Here is a 16,815-nt window from a genome sequence, read left to right as displayed (position 1 = left end):
GATTACCCATACTAAACTGCTAGTAAGAGTTAGGTGAGGTTCTCATAAGTTTGGTTAAGTTTTATGAGTGTACTGACAACTTTCAATCCCACATTTGCCCTAATCCTTATAATCCTCCCCACTAGCATATCATCACTGCAGGATAAAAAATGCCCTAAATAATGTAATTTCGTCTTCATACCTAGTATTAAATGAAGGAAATATACTTACATTAGTTTCATCTAGTTTCATAAGGAGAGAAACTGGCGGCGATATAACCATACTCAACTCGTTGTATATGTTTCATCATATATAACCAAACCCAATTTATCAATCGATATATTTTCCATGCCTTCACTCAACATACATCACATGGTAAAACTCTGACATATAATAATAGTAAAGCAATTGAAACATTCCTTAAAATGTTCCACTATATTCTTCAAAATGTCTGATTCATCATCAATCCACTTCGGTAAATCCTTTTACATTCATCTGTTACAGAAAGCAATAACCCAAGCCGGCTGGACAAATCATAGACTTACTTTGATGATCTAAATGTAACAGTCTAGATGATAAATTACCACCACTCTTTTGACATTTCCCGAGGCCTTCGAGTCTCTTATACCGGATTTACATATAACCTAAATATATCTTAAAGCCCTACAATCAATTCATTATCATTTCATCTCACCCTCATAAAATTATTCATTAAATACCTTTTTTATCATATATTTAGAGTCATACACACTGATTGTATTTCCAACTGTTTCTTTACATCTTACTTTTGTGAGCAGGAAACAAAGGCTTTATTACTTGTTTACAACGGCGACAGCGAGAGCCATCTGTTGTTTCCTGTTACCTGTTGTACTGGAACGGGCAAAGGTCTACCCTCCTGGTACCTCATCTCTCGACCTTCCTCAGCCATATGACTTTTTGAAACTTCTGTTAACTCTTCACACCAATAATCTTAAAATTCAGTATGTCCCATAACATATAATCATGTTAAGTCTCATCTAGACGTAATACTAATCCCAACTTACGACGGGTGCTATTAGAGGGACCAGTTCCAAGGGAAAAAAATGGACAGCTAAACTTACTGAGCTAGGCTGACTATCAGTTAGTTGCCCTATTTAGGATTTGAACCTGGTCTCGATCAATAGGTAGATCGCACCGCTAACTGCAGCATGATAGAAGCTTCTATGTGTACAATTAAGTGTTTTGCCATTACTTATTCGTATAACATAGGGAAGAAGCTCTAGACATGTGTGAATTAATCATAATCAGTAGATGAGATCCCACGAGTGCAAAATAACCCCCCCCCCCCCATACAGAACAACGAAGTAATTATAGAACAAATAGTGTTCCACAGTCGTGGGGCATATCTACAGAACATTTTTTCTAACCATCACGTAACTTTAAACATTCTATGAACCACCCTTACAGTAAAATAGTACTTCTTTATCTTTAGCAATCTTCTTGTTACGGCCTTTGATTCTGCCATAGCATCTCAAGAGAACTGACCACTGAGTGTTAGGAGCTCCAGTAAAACTCGAAACAAGAGAATTTTGTTGAGACAGATTCTATGGTGCAGCTGCAGGCATGGAGATAATGGTGGAGCAAATGTAGAGGAAGTGTGTTAGCTTAAACGGGGATGACGAAGGAAAAAAAGATTAAAGCAGAAGGGAGAATACTTTGGACAATAGCACCCAGACTATAGGAAAATAAAAGATTAAAGCAGAAGGGAGAATACTTTGCACAATAGCACACAGCCTGCAGGAAAAAAAGACTAAAGCAGAAGGAAGAATACTTTGGACAATGTCACCCAGCCTGCTCCACACGTTTACAGTACTCCTGGCACTTTACCAGGAGTACTGTAAAATTATATAGCAGGCTGCCTGCTACCGTTTAAGATATTCTCTTCTCTTCATTTACCTGTCGATCTGCTTCAGCCTCTTTTCCTTCAACATCCTTGTCTAACTTACTCACTTCATCTGCAGTTGCAGCTCCATCATCTTCGTGTACCACATCTTCCCCTGCTTCTGCATCCATGGAATCTCCCTCAGCAAAGTTTTATTTATTAGACTGCTCTGCTAGCAGTTACCATGGTAATTGGAGAATCATGGTGAACTGAATCTCCATTATCGCACACAGGTGGTGCATAGCCGTACTTACTGGAAATTTGTCTCTATAATTCAGCTGTCCTTGTCCTTGTAATCAATGAGACCACCATCTGCCATCTGGGCTAACCACGTGTCTATGGTGGATTTGACAATACGGGGTTATGCTGAAACAAATCCACCTGAGGGCACTTTTGGGGAGCTGACTGCTTAGAAAAAGAGAAAAAATTCGCTCTGCTATGCTATTATCATACTTGCGACAAATGATTAAATATTCTCAAGTCTGGCGGCCGACTGAATCAAATCTTTCTTGTCTTGTAACATGTTTTCGTGGTACAGTTTTTTGCCACTGTAACCTGCTCTTAGCCGAAACAATAGATACTTAAAAAAAGATAATACATGCATGACAAAAGAAATGTTGATAATGCATGAAAAAGGTACCCCGCAAAATGAAGTTCCCTGAAAAGTATCACAACTAAAAACATTATACATAAAAACAACGGTAACAGAGTCGATTTTTCTTGTCCGTTGATGTATTGTTGTTAGCGATGTTCAACAGAGTGTTTTCTACAGAATAGAGAAGACAATTTCTGTAGCAGCCGCAAAATTTCCATACCGCTGTACAGCTCTTCACTGGATTGTCATTTACTAAAGTCCAGTATGCTACAATGAATAAATTATGGATAAATAACCTTAAAACTTTCAACATACATACAGTTCTTAAAATCAATATTGATGTTTGTTTTCCTTTCCCATTAATTTTCGTTTGAAGTTATTCTTTTTTAAAAATCATTGTATTTCACATATTAAAAAAAGATCATGACGTTTGCAGATTAGAAATTATCTACATTTCAGCTTCCATGAGGTCTATGTAGCAATGGAATTCAAACGGCAACAGACCATTGGGTGCTTTCCAAGCTATTTGTGATGGTAGAAGATACCACATTCAGAAGTGGTAGAGGATGCGTGGATCAGGTGTTTGCTTTGAAAAATGTATGTGAGAGATACTTAGAAAAGCAAATGGATTTGTATGTAGTATTTATGGATCTGGAGATGTCATATGATAGAGTTGATAGAGGTGCTCTGTGGAAGGTATTAAGAATATATGGTGTGGGAAGTAAGTTGTTAGAAGCAGTGAAAAGTTTTTATCGAGGATGTAAGGCATGTGTACGTGTAGGAAGAGAGGAAAGTGATTGGTTCTCAGTGAATGTTGGTTTGCGGCAGGGGTGCGAGATGTCTCCATGGTTGCTTGATTTGTTTATGGATGCAGTTGTTAGGGAGGAGAATGCAAGAGTTTTGGAAAGAGGGGCAAGTATGCAGTCTGTTGTGGATGAGAGAGCTTGGGAAGTGAGTCAGTTGTTCGCTGATGATACAGCGCTGCTGGCTGATTCGGGGAGAAACTGCAGAAGCTGGTGACTGAGTTTGGTAAAATGTGTGAAAGGAGAAAGCTGAGAGTAAATGTGAATAAGAGCAAGGTTATTAGGTACAGTAGGGTTGAGGGACAAGTCAATTGGGAGGTAAGTTTGAAGTGAGAAAAACTGGAGGAAGTGAAGTGTTTTAAATATCTGGGAGTGGATTTGGCTGCGGATGGAACTATGGAAGCGGAAGTGAATCATAGGGTGGAGAAGGGGGCGAAAGTCTGGGAGCGTTGAAAAATGTGTGGAAGTCGGGAACGTTATCTTGGAAAGCAAAAATGGGTATGTTTGAAGGAATAGTTGTTCCAACAATGTTATATGGTTGCAAGGGGTGGGCTATGGACAGAGTTGTGCGCAGGAGGGTGGATGTGCTGGAAATGAGATGTTTGAGGAAAATATGTGGTGTGAGGTGGTTTGATCGAGTAAGTAATGAAAGGGTAAGAAAGATGTGTGGTAATAAAAAGAGTGTGGTTGAGAGAGCAGAAGAGGGTGTTTTGAAATGGTTTGGTCACATGGAGAGAATGAGTGAGGAAAGATTGACAAAGAGGATATGTGTCAGAGGTGGAGGGAATGTGCAGTGGGAGACCAAATTGGAGGTGGAAGATGGAGTGAAAAGGATTTTGAGTGCATGGGGCTTGAACATGCAGGAGGGTGAAAGGCGTGAAAGGAATAGAGTGAATTGGAACGATGTGGTATACCGGGATCGACGTGCTGTCAATGGATTGAACCAGGGCATGTGAAGCGTCTGGGGTGAACCATGGAAAGTTTTGTGGGGCCTGGATGTGGAATATATATATATATATATATATATATATATATATATATATATATATATATATATATATATATATATATATATATATACGTTGAGATGTATAGGTATGTATACGTGCATGTGTGGACGTGTATGTATATACATGTGTATGCGGGTGGGTTGGGCCACTCTTTCGTCTGTTTCCTTGCGCTACCTCGCTAACGCGGGAGACAGCGACAGAGTATAATAAATGAATAAAGAAGCTATCACAAATTCAAAGATTAGTGTAGTAAAAGTTATAAGGGCAGATAATTCAAACAGAATAACCTGCAAATTGACATTGTGGCTAAAGAGGCGCAAATAATATTTAAGTCGAGGACTTGAAGTATTTTAGCGTCAAATCTTAGACGTATTTATAGCACTGCTTTCAACCACTCTAATTAGCAAATGATACCCTATGTTGATAATCTGTTGAAGAAAGTGCTTCACCTCATTCGAGGTAAATCGTTTGTCCACATGTTTTTATCCATTATTACGAGTAAAATTAGACAGATCAAGTCTGATAGATCGAGATCATCAAAGTCTTTGATAATTTTGAATACTTGTATTAAATCACGGCTTAACCTTGTTTTCTAAGCTAAATAGGTTCAAATCGTTTAATATGCTCTCGTAAGATTCGTTTCTCAGTCTGAGAATCATCTTGGTCGATTGACACTATACTCTCCATTTTTTCCCCTTTTAGGTAGGGTGACCAAAACTGAACATAATGTACAAGATGTGGACGAACTGATGAACTGCAAAGGGTAAGGATGATTTCCCTGGACTTCGAATTCGAAGGCCCTACCTGTGAATCTGATATAACAACGTACATCATGGTCACCCGCAGACGTCAATCCTTACTCACGATTCAGGAAGGAACAGTAGAGAAGCAAGAAAGTTCACATGGCTCCTTAAGTTAATACGACACTGGGAAGAAGGACCTTGGCAGCGTGAGTTGTGGTACATACTTGGTACATACATAAACATTGGCATATCTCTTATGAAAGCAATTTCTTATTGTCTGTCTTTTCTAACATCTTTTGTCTACATAATAAACAATACAGAGGCCCGGCAAAGCTTCGACCCTTAATAAGACCATTAACTCCTTAACCCGCAACTCGGTGGAGGGAAACGTGCCATGAGCGCAGTCAACCACCGTTGTGCTTTATTGTGTTTTTGGTGGTGGAGTTGGGGGGTGGGGCATTCAGAACAGGGCTTGCCAGGTGCACAGTCGGCTCGGGGTAACGGCCAGTAATCTATGCAGTGAGAACGTGAATGGTCTTATAATTATCTGGGACATATAAAAGAAGTTGTAAAGATCTTTCGATCGGTGGTTCAACCTTATGGTCACGGCCTTAATGTCCCTGGCAGATGATAGGTCTACAGCCCATACAACTATTACGAACAACATTCTGCTGGCCCTGTATTATACTACCTTCGTTCGGGGGTCACTAGGTAGAAGTGCAAGCCCGCGGATAGCGGCTTCAAGAACGCTAGATCAACAACGGTTCTATCAAAATTTAGTTATTCCCATAAACTCACAGCTCATTAAAACGTTTGCAGGTGCCAAATTGGATGATAATGCACGATGATTTTAGTGAATGTGACAAAAAGAGCAGACGAAGAACTCCCCCATATCATCATACTCAAGAGTGGAGATGCACACGCAGCAGGCTGAAATCACCAAGAACTAAGAGTGTGATAACAGGCCACTGTGTAATACCATGAACATAGGACGATGCTTCAGGCCACCTCTACGTCTCACATGCATTTCTGCCAATGATACCAATCAAGAGAAATGCGTTGCGTTTTATTTTACCTGTTGAGCATAAAATGAAACATATTATCGATCATAACTAGCTGGTGATTCAAATACATAACGAAAGAACGGATCAGCTGAGGATTGATCCCAACTTTTTGTATGCCAGGCAGGTTTGGGGTGTGGGGGGGGGGGATCTAACTGAACCTAACACAGCCTAATCTAACATAACAGGTACGGTCACTCATAATGGTTCGTAGGGGTCCTTGTTTGTGTGGGCCTGTGCAGTCCCTACCCCTTTCTGGACGGCGAGTCTGTACAACGTGACAGCGAACATTCCCATACATGCACGTAACAGAATGTGCCATTGATGTAATAAAGTAAGACAGGATTATATTTGTCAATCATGTGTCATAATCAGTTATATATTAAATGTACGATAACATATGAAGGTTGGGGCCCCTTCCATGTCTAAAATTTTCATTAAACAAGTGATCAGTGACGACAGTAGTGCAGGTCGAGATGTATTTGAATCGTTTCGAAAATATGCTTGTATCCACAAGAATAACGTTGCAAACCATTAAGAGCTAGAAGCACACAGTATACCATTAACGTTATTTGGCATATCTTTTTCATATATTCCTCCATATATCCAATGAAAACCAAATCTGAATAATAGGTAATCAAGCATTCTAAATAGACCAAGACTCGAAACAATGAGCAGTGAAGTAGCCCGAGTTGGCCAAGTCGGAATGGAGCAACCCCGAGTTTGAGGCAACAGTCAGTCTACTGAAGTAGGTGAATCGCCGTGTATTCATATTTCATGCCGCTAGTGATTGAAAATACAGGCTATTACGTAATTATGGGTCGCCATACCAATACTAGAAAATGATTCAGGGCCACAAATGTGATTGGTGTTGATGTAGTGGTGTACCAGGTGTGGACAAGTGGGTAACCAAGAGGGAAGGGTGCGTGTGTGTGTGGTTATGTTGGTGGGGTCAGACTCTCATAAACTAATACAGTTGCTAAATCTGAATATTGTGTGTGGGAGGGTGGGTGAGCGTAAGCAGCCGTGAAAGCGAGGCGAGGTGAGGCGAGGCGAGTGTGACAGCTTGCAAACCCCAGCTCCGCCTTCATCCTCTCTTTAGCTGCCAACCGCATGAGCTAAATGCGTTTTCACTCACTAAAGAGTAAACATTATGGGAATTACGTAGTTAACTCAGAACCTGATATTCTTGTATTAATCGTGATGAATATTATGTTTGCCTGATCCTCTCACCAGACACATTTATGAGCCTGAATTGATTTACAGCATTAATATTGCGGGCCATAATTATATACTAACCTGTATTTTCAATCACTGGCGGCATATGATTGCATGTTTAACCTATTATGAACTTAACCCCACTTAGGGAAATGTGAACTTTAGACACCCACCGCTGGAGACAGAGTCCAGTCAAAAAAAAAAAAAAAAAATATTTCCTGTATACTCTAACATTTTTGTAGCAACTGACATTTTGTTTATACTCTTGAACACAAAGTAACCCAAGCTAAACTAACTTAACCTTCCTAATAAGAAATGATGTGGGAATCTCCCCACACCGCAGGAGACAGAGCCTAGTCGTCTCAGAATACTAAAGTTGTACGTAAATACTAAGTTGTACGTATTACTCTTGCAGCAACGTATCGTAATCTGTAGTAACCTAACCAAGTGTAAACAAATATCATTTGTGACGAAACTGTTATAAGTATTTAGGTTTTGTGTGATGACTTTGTCTCCGAAACTGTCGTGTGTAAACTACACAATTGGCAATTGGGGGGGGGGGGGGGTGCAAGGACAAGGAACCCCCCATCCCACTCTTTCATTAAATTTCTAAATGGAGAAACAAGGAGTCAAGCGGGGAGTGCTCATCCTCCTCGATGGCTCACATAGGGGTGTCTGAATGTGTGTGGATGTAACCGAGATGAGAAGAACGGAGAGATTGGTAGTATGTTTGAGGAAAGAAACCTGGATGTTTTGGCTTTGAGTGAAACGAAGTTCAAGGGTAACGTTGAAGAGTGGTTTAGGGATGTTTTGGGAGTAAAGTCAGGGGTCGGTGAGAGGATAAGAGCTAAGGAAGGAGTTGCACTACACCTGAAGCAGGAATTGTGGGAGTATGTGATAGAGTGTAAGAAAGTAAATTCTGGACTGATGTGGGTAAAACTGAAAATGGATGGAGAGAGATGGGTGATTATTGGTGCCTATGCACCTGGTCATGAGAAGAAAGATCATAAGAGGCAAGTGTTTTGGGAGCAACTGAGTGAGTGTGTTAGCAGTTTTGATGCACGAAACCGGGTTGTAGTGATGGGTAATTTAAATGCGAAGGTGAGGAATGTGGCAATTGAGGATGTACATAGGGCGTTCAGTGTTATGAATGGGAGTGGTGAAGAGCTAGTGGATTTTTGTGCCGAAAAAGGACTGGTGATTGGGAATACCTGGTTTAAAATGAGAGATATACATAATTAAACGTATGTAAGAGAGATGGCCAGAGGGCGTTACTGGGATACGTGTTAACTGATAAGCTTGTACAAAAGAGACTTTTGGATGTTAATGTGCCGAGAGGGGTAGCTGCAGGGATGTCTGATCACTATCTTGTGGAGGCGGAGATAAAGATTTGTAGAGGTTTTCAGAAAAGAAGAGAGAATGTTGGGGTGAAGACAGTGGTGAGAGTAAGTGAGCTTGGAAAGGAGACTCGTGTGAGGAAGTACCAGGAGAGATTGAGTGTAGAATGGCAAAAGGTGAGAGCAAATGACGTGAGGGAAGTGGGGGAGGAATGGGATGTATTTAAGGAAGTAGTGATAGCTTGTGCAAAAGATAGATGTGACATGAGAAAAATGGGAGGTGGGCAGATTAGAAAGGGCAGTGAGTGAAGGGATGAAGAAGTAAGGTTGTTAGTGAAAGAGAAGAGAGCCGTTTGGACGATTTTTGCAGGGAAGTAGTGAAATGACTGGAAGATGTATGAAAGAACACAGCAGTAGGTCAAGAGAAAGGGGCAAGAGGTGTAAAAGAGGGCAAATGAGAGTTGGGGTGAGAGAGTATCATTAGATATCAAGGAGAATAAAAAGATGTTTTGGAAGGAGGTAAATAACGTGCGTAAGACAAGAAAACAAATGGGAACATCGGTGAAGGGGGCAAATGAGGAGGTAATAACAAGTAGTGATGAAGTGAGGAGATGGAGCATCTTGAAGGTTTGTTGAATGTGTTAGATATAGGGTGTTTTGGTCGGGATAGCGTGCGAAGTGAAAGGGTCAGGGAGAATGGTTTGGTAAACAAAGAGGAGGTAGTGAAAACTTTGCGGAAAATGGAAACCGGCAATGCGGCGGGCTTAAATAGTATTGCACTGGAATCTATAGAAAAAGGGGAGTGATGACAGTGTTGTTCATTGGTTGGTAAGAATATTCAGTGCATGTATGGATCATGGTGAAGTGCCTGAGGATTGGTGGAATGCGTACATAGTGCCGTCATGCAAAGGCAAAGGGGATAAACGTGAGTATTCAGATTACAGAGGCATAATTTTGCTGAGTATTTCTGGAAAATTATATGGAAGGGTATTGATTAAGAGGGTAAAGGCAAGTACAGAACATCAGACTGGGGAAGAGCAGTGTGATTTCAGAAGTGGTAGAGGATGTGTAGATCAGGTGTTTGCTTTGAAGAGTGTATGTGAGAAATACTTAGAAAAACAGACGGATTTGTATGTAGCATATATGGATCTGGAGAAGGCATACGATATGGATGATAGAGATGCTTTGTGTAAGGTTTTAAGAGTATACGGTGTGGGAGGTAAGTTACTAGAAGCAGTGAAAAGATTTTACCAAGGATGTAAGGCAAGTGTACGAATAGGAAGAGAGGAGAGTGATTGGTTCACTGTGAATGTCGGTTTGCGGCAGGTGTGCGTGATGTTCCCATGGTTGTTTAATTTGTTTATGGATGGGGTGTTTATTAAGGTGAATGCAAGAGTATTAGAGAGAGGGGCAAGTATGCAGTCTGTTGTGGATGAGAGAGCTTGGGAAGTGAGTCAGTTGTTCGCTGATGATACAGCACTGGTGGCTGATTCGAGTAAGAAACTGCAGAGGTTGGTGACTGAGTTTGGTAAAGTGTGTGAAAGGAGAAAGTTGAGAGTAAATGTGAATATGAGTGAGGTTATTAGTTCAGTAGGGTTAGGGACAAAGAAATTGGGAGCTAAGTTTGAATGGAGAAAAACTGGAGGAAGTAAAGGGATTTAGATATCTGAGAGTGGACTTAGCAGCGAATGGAACCATGGAAACGGAAGTCAGTCACAGGGTGGGGTAGGGGCAAAGGTTGTGGGAGCGTTGAAGAATGTGTGGAAGGCGAGAACGTTATCTCAGAAAGAAAAAATGGGTATATTTGAAGGAATATTGGTTCCAACAATGTTATATGGTTCAAGGCAGGGGCTATAGATAGGCTTGTGCCGAGGGTGGATGTGTTGGAAATGATATGTCTGAGGACAATATGTGGTGTGAGGTCGTTTGATCGAGTAAGTAATGAAAGGGCAAGAGAGATGTGTGGTAATAAAAAAGAGTGTGGTGTAGAGAGATGAAGAGGGTGTTTTGAAATGGTTTGGACTCATGGAGAGAATGAGTGAGGAAAGATTGACAAAGAGGATATGTGTGTCAGAGGTGGGGTGGGGGAACAAGGAGAAGCGGGAGACCAAACTGGACAAGGAAGGCTGTAGTGAAAAAGATTTTTTGAGCGATCATTCCATGAACATACAGGAGGGTGACAGGCATGCAAGGAATAGAGTGAACTGGAACGATGTGGTACACCGGGGTGGACGTGCTGTTAATGGATTGACCCAGGGCATGTGAAGCGTCTGGGGTAAACCATGGAAAGTTTTGTGGGGCCTGGATGTGGAAAGGGAGCTGTGGTTTTGGTGCATTACACATGACGGATAGAGACTGAGTGTGAACGAATGTGGCCTTTGTTGTCTTTTCCTAGCTCTACCTCACGCGCGGGGGGACGGGGGTTTTCATTTCATATGTGGCAGGGTGGCAGCGGTAATGGATGAATGCAGCACACATATATATATATATATATATATATATATATATATATATATATATATATATATATATATATATATATATATATATTTATATTATCCCTGGGGATAGGGGATGAAGAATACTTCCCACGTATTCCCTGCGTGTCGTAGAAGGCGACTAAAAGGGGAGGGAGCAGGAGGCTGGAAATCCTCCCCTCTCTTTTTTTTTTTCTTTTTTTTAATTTTCCAAAAGAAGGAACAGAGGGGGGCCAGGTGAGGATATTCCACAAAGGCCCAGTCCTCTGTTCTTAACGCTACCTCGCTAATGCGGGAAATGGCGGATAGTTTAAAAGAAAAAAAGAATATATATATATATATATATATATTAGGGAGAATAAAAAGATGTTCTGGAAGGAGGTAAATAGGGTACGTAAGACAAGGGAGCAAATGAGAACTTCAGTGAAGGGCGTAAATGGGGAGGTGATAACAAGTAGTGGTGATGTGAGAAGGAGATGGAATGAGTATTTTGAAGGTTTGTTGAATGTGTCTGATGACAGAGTGGCAGATATAGGGTGTTTGGGTCGAGGTGGTGTGCAAAGTGAGAGGGTTAGGGAAAATGATTTGGTAAACAGAGAAGAGGTAGTAAAAGCTTTGCGGAAGATGAAAGCCGGCAAGGCAGCAGGTTTGGATGGTATTGCAGTGGAATTTATTAAAAAAGGGGGTGACTGTATTGTTGACTGGTTGGTAAGGTTATTTAATGTATGTATGACTCATGGTGAGGTGCCTGAGGATTGGCGGAATGCGTGCATAGTGCCATTGTACAAAGGCAAAGGGGATAAGAGTGAGTGCTCAAATTACAGAGGTATAAGTTTGTTGAGTATTCCTGGTAAATTATATGGGAGGGTATTGATTGAGAGGGTGAAGGCATGTACAGAGCATCAGATTGGGGAAGAGCAGTGTGGTTTCAGAAGTGGTAGAGGATGTGTGGATCAGGTGTTTGCTTTGAAGAATGTATGTGAGAAATACTTAGAAAAGCAAATGGATTTGTATGTAGCATTTATGGATCTGGAGAAGGCATATGATAGAGTTGATAGAGATGCTCTGTGCAAGGTATTAAGAATATATGGTGTGGGAGGCAAGTTGTTAGAAGCAGTGAAAAGTTTTTATCGAGGATGTAAGGCATGTGTACGTGTAGGAAGAGAGGAAAGTGATTGGTTCTCAGTGAATGTAGGTTTGCGGCAGGGGTGTGTGATGTCTCCATGGTTGTTTAATTTGTTTATGGATGGGGTTGTTAGGGAGGTAAATGCAAGAGTCTTGGAAAGAGGGGCAAGTATGAAGTCTGTTGGGGATGAGAGAGCTTGGGAAGTGAGTCAGTTGTTGTTCGCTGATGATACAGCGCTGGTGGCGGATTCATGTGAGAAACTGCAGAAGCTGGTGACGGAGTTTGGTAAAGTGTGTGGAAGAAGAAAGTTAAGAGTAAATGTGAATAAGAGCAAGGTTATTAGGTACAGTAGGGCTGAGGGTCAAGTCAATTGGGAGGTGAGTTTGAATGGTGAAAAACTGGAGGAAGTGAAGTGTTTTAGATATCTGGGAGTGGATCTGTCAGCGGATGGAACCATGGAAGCGGAAGTGGATCATAGGGTGGGGGAGGGGGCGAAAATTTTGGGAGCCTTGAAAAATGTGTGGAAGTCGAGAACATTATCCCGGAAAGCAAAAATGGGTATGTTTGAAGGAATAGTAGTTCCAACAATGTTGTATGGTTGCGAGGCGTGGGCTATGGATAGAGTTGTGCGCAGGAGGATGGATGTGCTGGAAATGAGATGTTTGAGGACAATGTGTGGTGTGAGGTGGTTTGATCGAGTAAGTAACGTAAGGGTAAGAGAGATGTGTGGAAATAAAAAGAGCGTGGTTGAGAGAGCAGAAGAGGTTGTTTTAAAATGGTTTGGGCACATGGAGAGAATGAGTGAGGAAAGATTGACCAAGAGGATATATGTGTCGGAGGTGGAGGGAACGAGGAGAAGAGGGAGACCAAATTGGAGGTGGAAAGATGGAGTGAAAAAGATTTTGTGTGATCGGGGCCTGAACATGCAGGAGGGTGAAAGGAGGGCAAGGAATAGAGTGAATTGGAGCGATGTGGTATACAGGGGTTGACGTGCTGTCAGTGGATTGAATCAAGGCATGTGAAGCGTCCGGGGTAAACCATGGAAAGCTCTGTAGGTATGTATATTTGTGTGTGTGGACGTGTGTATGTACATGTGTATGGGGGGGGTTGGGCCATTTCTTTCGTCTGTTTCCTTGCGCTACCTCGCAATACGCGGGAGACAGCGACAAAGTATAAAAAAAAAAAAAAAAAAAAATATATATATATATATATATATATACATATATATATATATATGTAGGTTTGCGGCAGGGGTGTGTGATGTCTCCATGGTTGTTTAATTTGTTTATGGATGGGGTTGTTAGGGAGGTAAATGCAAGAGTCCTGGAAAGAGGGGCAAGTATGAAGTCTGTTGGGGATGAGAGAGCCTGGGAAGTGAGTCAGTTGTTGTTCGCTGATGATACAGCGCTGGTGGCTGATTCATGTGAGAAACTGCAGAAGCTGGTGACTGAGTTTGGTAAAGTGTGTGGAAGAAGAAAGTTAAGAGTAAATGTGAATAAGAGCAAGGTTATTAGGTACAGTAGGGTTGAGGGTCAAGTCAATTGGGAGGTAAGTTTGAATGGAGAAAAACTGGAGGAAGTGAAGTGTTTTAGATATCTGGGAGTGGATCTGTCAGCGGATGGAACCATGGAAGCGGAAGTGGATCATAGGGTGGGGGAGGGGGCGAAAATTTTGGGAGCCTTGAAAAATGTGTGGAAGTCGAGAACATTATCTCGGAAAGCAAAAATGGGTATGTTTGAAGGAATAGTGGTTCCAACAATGTTGTATGGTTGCGAGGCGTGGGCTATGGATAGAGTTGTGCGCAGGAGGATGGATGTGCTGGAAATGAAATGTTTGAGGACAATGTGTGGTGTGAGGTGGTTTGATCGAGTAAGTAACGTAAGGGTAAGAGAGATGTGTGGAAATAAAAAGAGCGTGGTTGAGAGAGCAGAAGAGGGTGTTTTGAAATGGTTTGGGCACATGGAGAGAATGAGTGAGGAAAGATTGACCAAGAGGATATATGTGTCGGAGGTGGAGGGAACGAGGAGAAGAGGGAGACCAAATTGGAGGTGGAAAGATGGAGTGAAAAAGATTTTGTGTGATCGGGGCCTGAACATGCAGGAGGGTGTAAGGAGGGCAAGGAATAGAGTGAATTGAGCGATGTGGTATACAGGGGTTGACGTGCTGTCAGTGGAGTGAATCAAGGCATGTGAGGCGTCTGGGGTGGACCATGGAAAGCTGTGTAGGTATGTATACACGTGTGTGGACATGTGTATGTACATGTGTATGGGGGGGGGGGGTTGGGCCATTTCTTTCGTCTGTTTCCTTGCGCTACCTCGCAGACGCGGGAGACAGCGACAAAGTATAAAAAAAAAAAAAAAAAAAAAATATATATATATATATATATATATATATATATATATATAAACGTTGAAATGTATAGGTATTTATATGTGTATTTATGTATATACATGTGTATGTGAGAGGGTTGGGCTATTCTTTTGTCTGTTTCCTTGCGCTATCTCGCTAACTCGGGAGACAGCAATCCTCACGTGTCGTAGAAGGCGACTAAAGGGGACGGGAGGGGGGGGGGGGACTAGAAACCCTTCCTTACTTGTATTTTAACTTTCTAAAAGGGGAAACAGAAGGAGTCACGCAGGGAGTGCTCATCCTCCTCGAAGGCTCAGATTGGGGTGTCTAAATGTGTGTGGATGTAACCAAGATGAGAAAAAAGGAGAGATAGGTGGTATGTTTGAGGAAAGGACCCTAGATGTTTTGGCTCTAAGTGAAACGAAGCTCAAGGGTAAAGGACAAGAGTGGTTTGGGAATGTCTTGGGAGTAAAGTCAGGGGTTAGTGAGAGGACGATAGCAACGGAAGGAGTAGCTCTACTCCTGAAACAGGAGTGGTGGGAGTATGTGATAGAGTGTACGAAAGTAAACTCTAGATTAATATGGGTAAAACTGAAAGTGGATGGAGAGAGATGGGTGATTATTGGCGCATATGCACCTAGACATGAGAAGAAACATCATGAAAGGCAAGTATTTTGGGAGCAGCTGAGTGAGTGTGTTAGTAGTTTTGATGCACGAGACCGGGTTATACAGATGGATTATTTGAATGCAAAGGTGAGTAATGTGGCAGTTGAGGGAATAATTGGTGTACAAGGGGTGTTCAGTGTTGTAAATGGAAATGGTGAAGAGCTTGTAGATTTATGTGCTGAAAAAGGACTGGTGATTGGGAATACCTGGTTTAAAAAGAGATATATATACATATGTATACGTATGTAAGTAGGAGAGATGGCCAGAGAGCGTTATTAGATTGTGTTGATTGATAGGCGCGCGAAAAAAGAGACTTTGGATGTTAATGTGCTGAGAGGTGCAACTGGAGGGATGTCTGATCATTATCTTGTGGAGGCTAAGGTGAAGATTTGTAGAGGTTTTCAGAAAAGAAGAGAGAATGTTGGGGTGAAGAGAGTGGTGAGAGTAAGTGAGCTTGGGAAGGAGAATTGTGTGAGGAAGTACCAGGAGAGACTGAGTACAGAATGGAAAAAGGTGAGAACAAAGGACGTAAGGGAAGTGGGGGAGGAATGGGATGTATTTAGGGAAGCAGTGATGGCTTGTGCAAAAGATGCTTGTGGCATGAGAAGCGTGGGAGGTGGGCAGATTAGAAAGGGTAATGAGTGGTGGGATGAAGAAGTAAGTTTATTAGTGAAAGAGAAGAGAGAGGCATTTAGACGATTCTTGCAGGGAAATAATGCAAATGAGTGGGAGATGTATAAAAGAAAGAGGCAGGAGGTCAAGAGAAAGGTTCAAGATGTGAAAAAGAGGGCAAATGAGAGTTAGGGTGAGAGAGTATCATTAAATTTTAGGGAGAATAAAAAGATGTTTTGGAAGGAGGTAAATAAAGTGCGTAAGACAAGGGAAAAAATGGGAATATCGGTGAAGGGGGCTAATGGGGAGGTGATAACAAATACTGGTGATGTGAGAAGGAGATGGAGTGAGTATTTTGAAGGTTTGTTGAATGTGTTTGATGATAGAGTGGCAGATATAGGGTGTTTTGGTCGAGGAGGTGTGCAAAGTGAGAGGGTTACGGAGAATGAGTTGGTAAACAGAGAAGAGGTAGTAAAAGCTTTGCGGAAGATGAAAACCGGCAAGGCAGCGGGTTTGGATGGTATTGCAGTGGAATTCATTAAAAAAGGGGGTGATTGTATTGTTGACTGGCTGGTAAGATCATTTAATGTATGAATGACTCATGGTGAGGTACCTGAGGATTGACGGAATGCTTGCATAGTGTCATTGTACAAAGGCAAAGGGGATAAAAGTGAGTGCTCAAATTACAGAGATATAAGTTTGAGTGTTCCTGGGAAATCATATGGGAGGGTATTGATTGAGAGGGTGAAGGCATGTACAAGGCATCAGATTGGGGAAGAGCAGTGTGGTTTCAGAAGTGGTAGAGGATGTGTGGATCAGGTGTTTGCTTTGAAGAATGTATGTGAGAAATACATAGAAAAGCAAATGGATTTGTATGTAGCATTTATGGATCTGGAGAAGGCATATGATAGAGTTGAT

The 16,815-nt window shown here is 41.7% G+C and overlaps 1 protein-coding gene across 4 annotated transcripts in view; it reads right to left on the bottom strand.

Annotated features, from left to right (window-relative positions):
- Sgf11 (SAGA associated factor 11kDa) overlaps window positions 1–892 on the bottom strand; it is a 431,536-nt gene extending 430,644 nt beyond the window's left edge. The window contains exon 1 of one of the 4 annotated variants that reach the window (XM_071663261.1): window positions 765–892. Coding sequence is in view for 1 of the 4 variants with exons in the window: in XM_071663258.1 (XP_071519359.1) it covers window positions 211–261 (51 nt within the window). In the remaining 3 variants the exon portion in view is untranslated. Of the gene's footprint in view, window positions 1–210; window positions 482–524; window positions 619–764 lie in introns of those variants that run through there. The other 3 variants (XM_071663260.1, XM_071663262.1, XM_071663258.1) reach the window with 3 other exon arrangements.
- Between the last annotated feature and the right edge of the window lie 15,923 nt (window positions 893–16,815).

Source organism: Panulirus ornatus, chromosome 7 (assembly GCF_036320965.1).
Source record: "Panulirus ornatus isolate Po-2019 chromosome 7, ASM3632096v1, whole genome shotgun sequence".
NCBI classification, from domain to species: Eukaryota; Metazoa; Arthropoda; class Malacostraca; order Decapoda; family Palinuridae; genus Panulirus; species Panulirus ornatus.
Note: the sequence above shows the minus strand (reverse complement) of the source record. Positions and strands in the feature narration are given on the sequence as shown.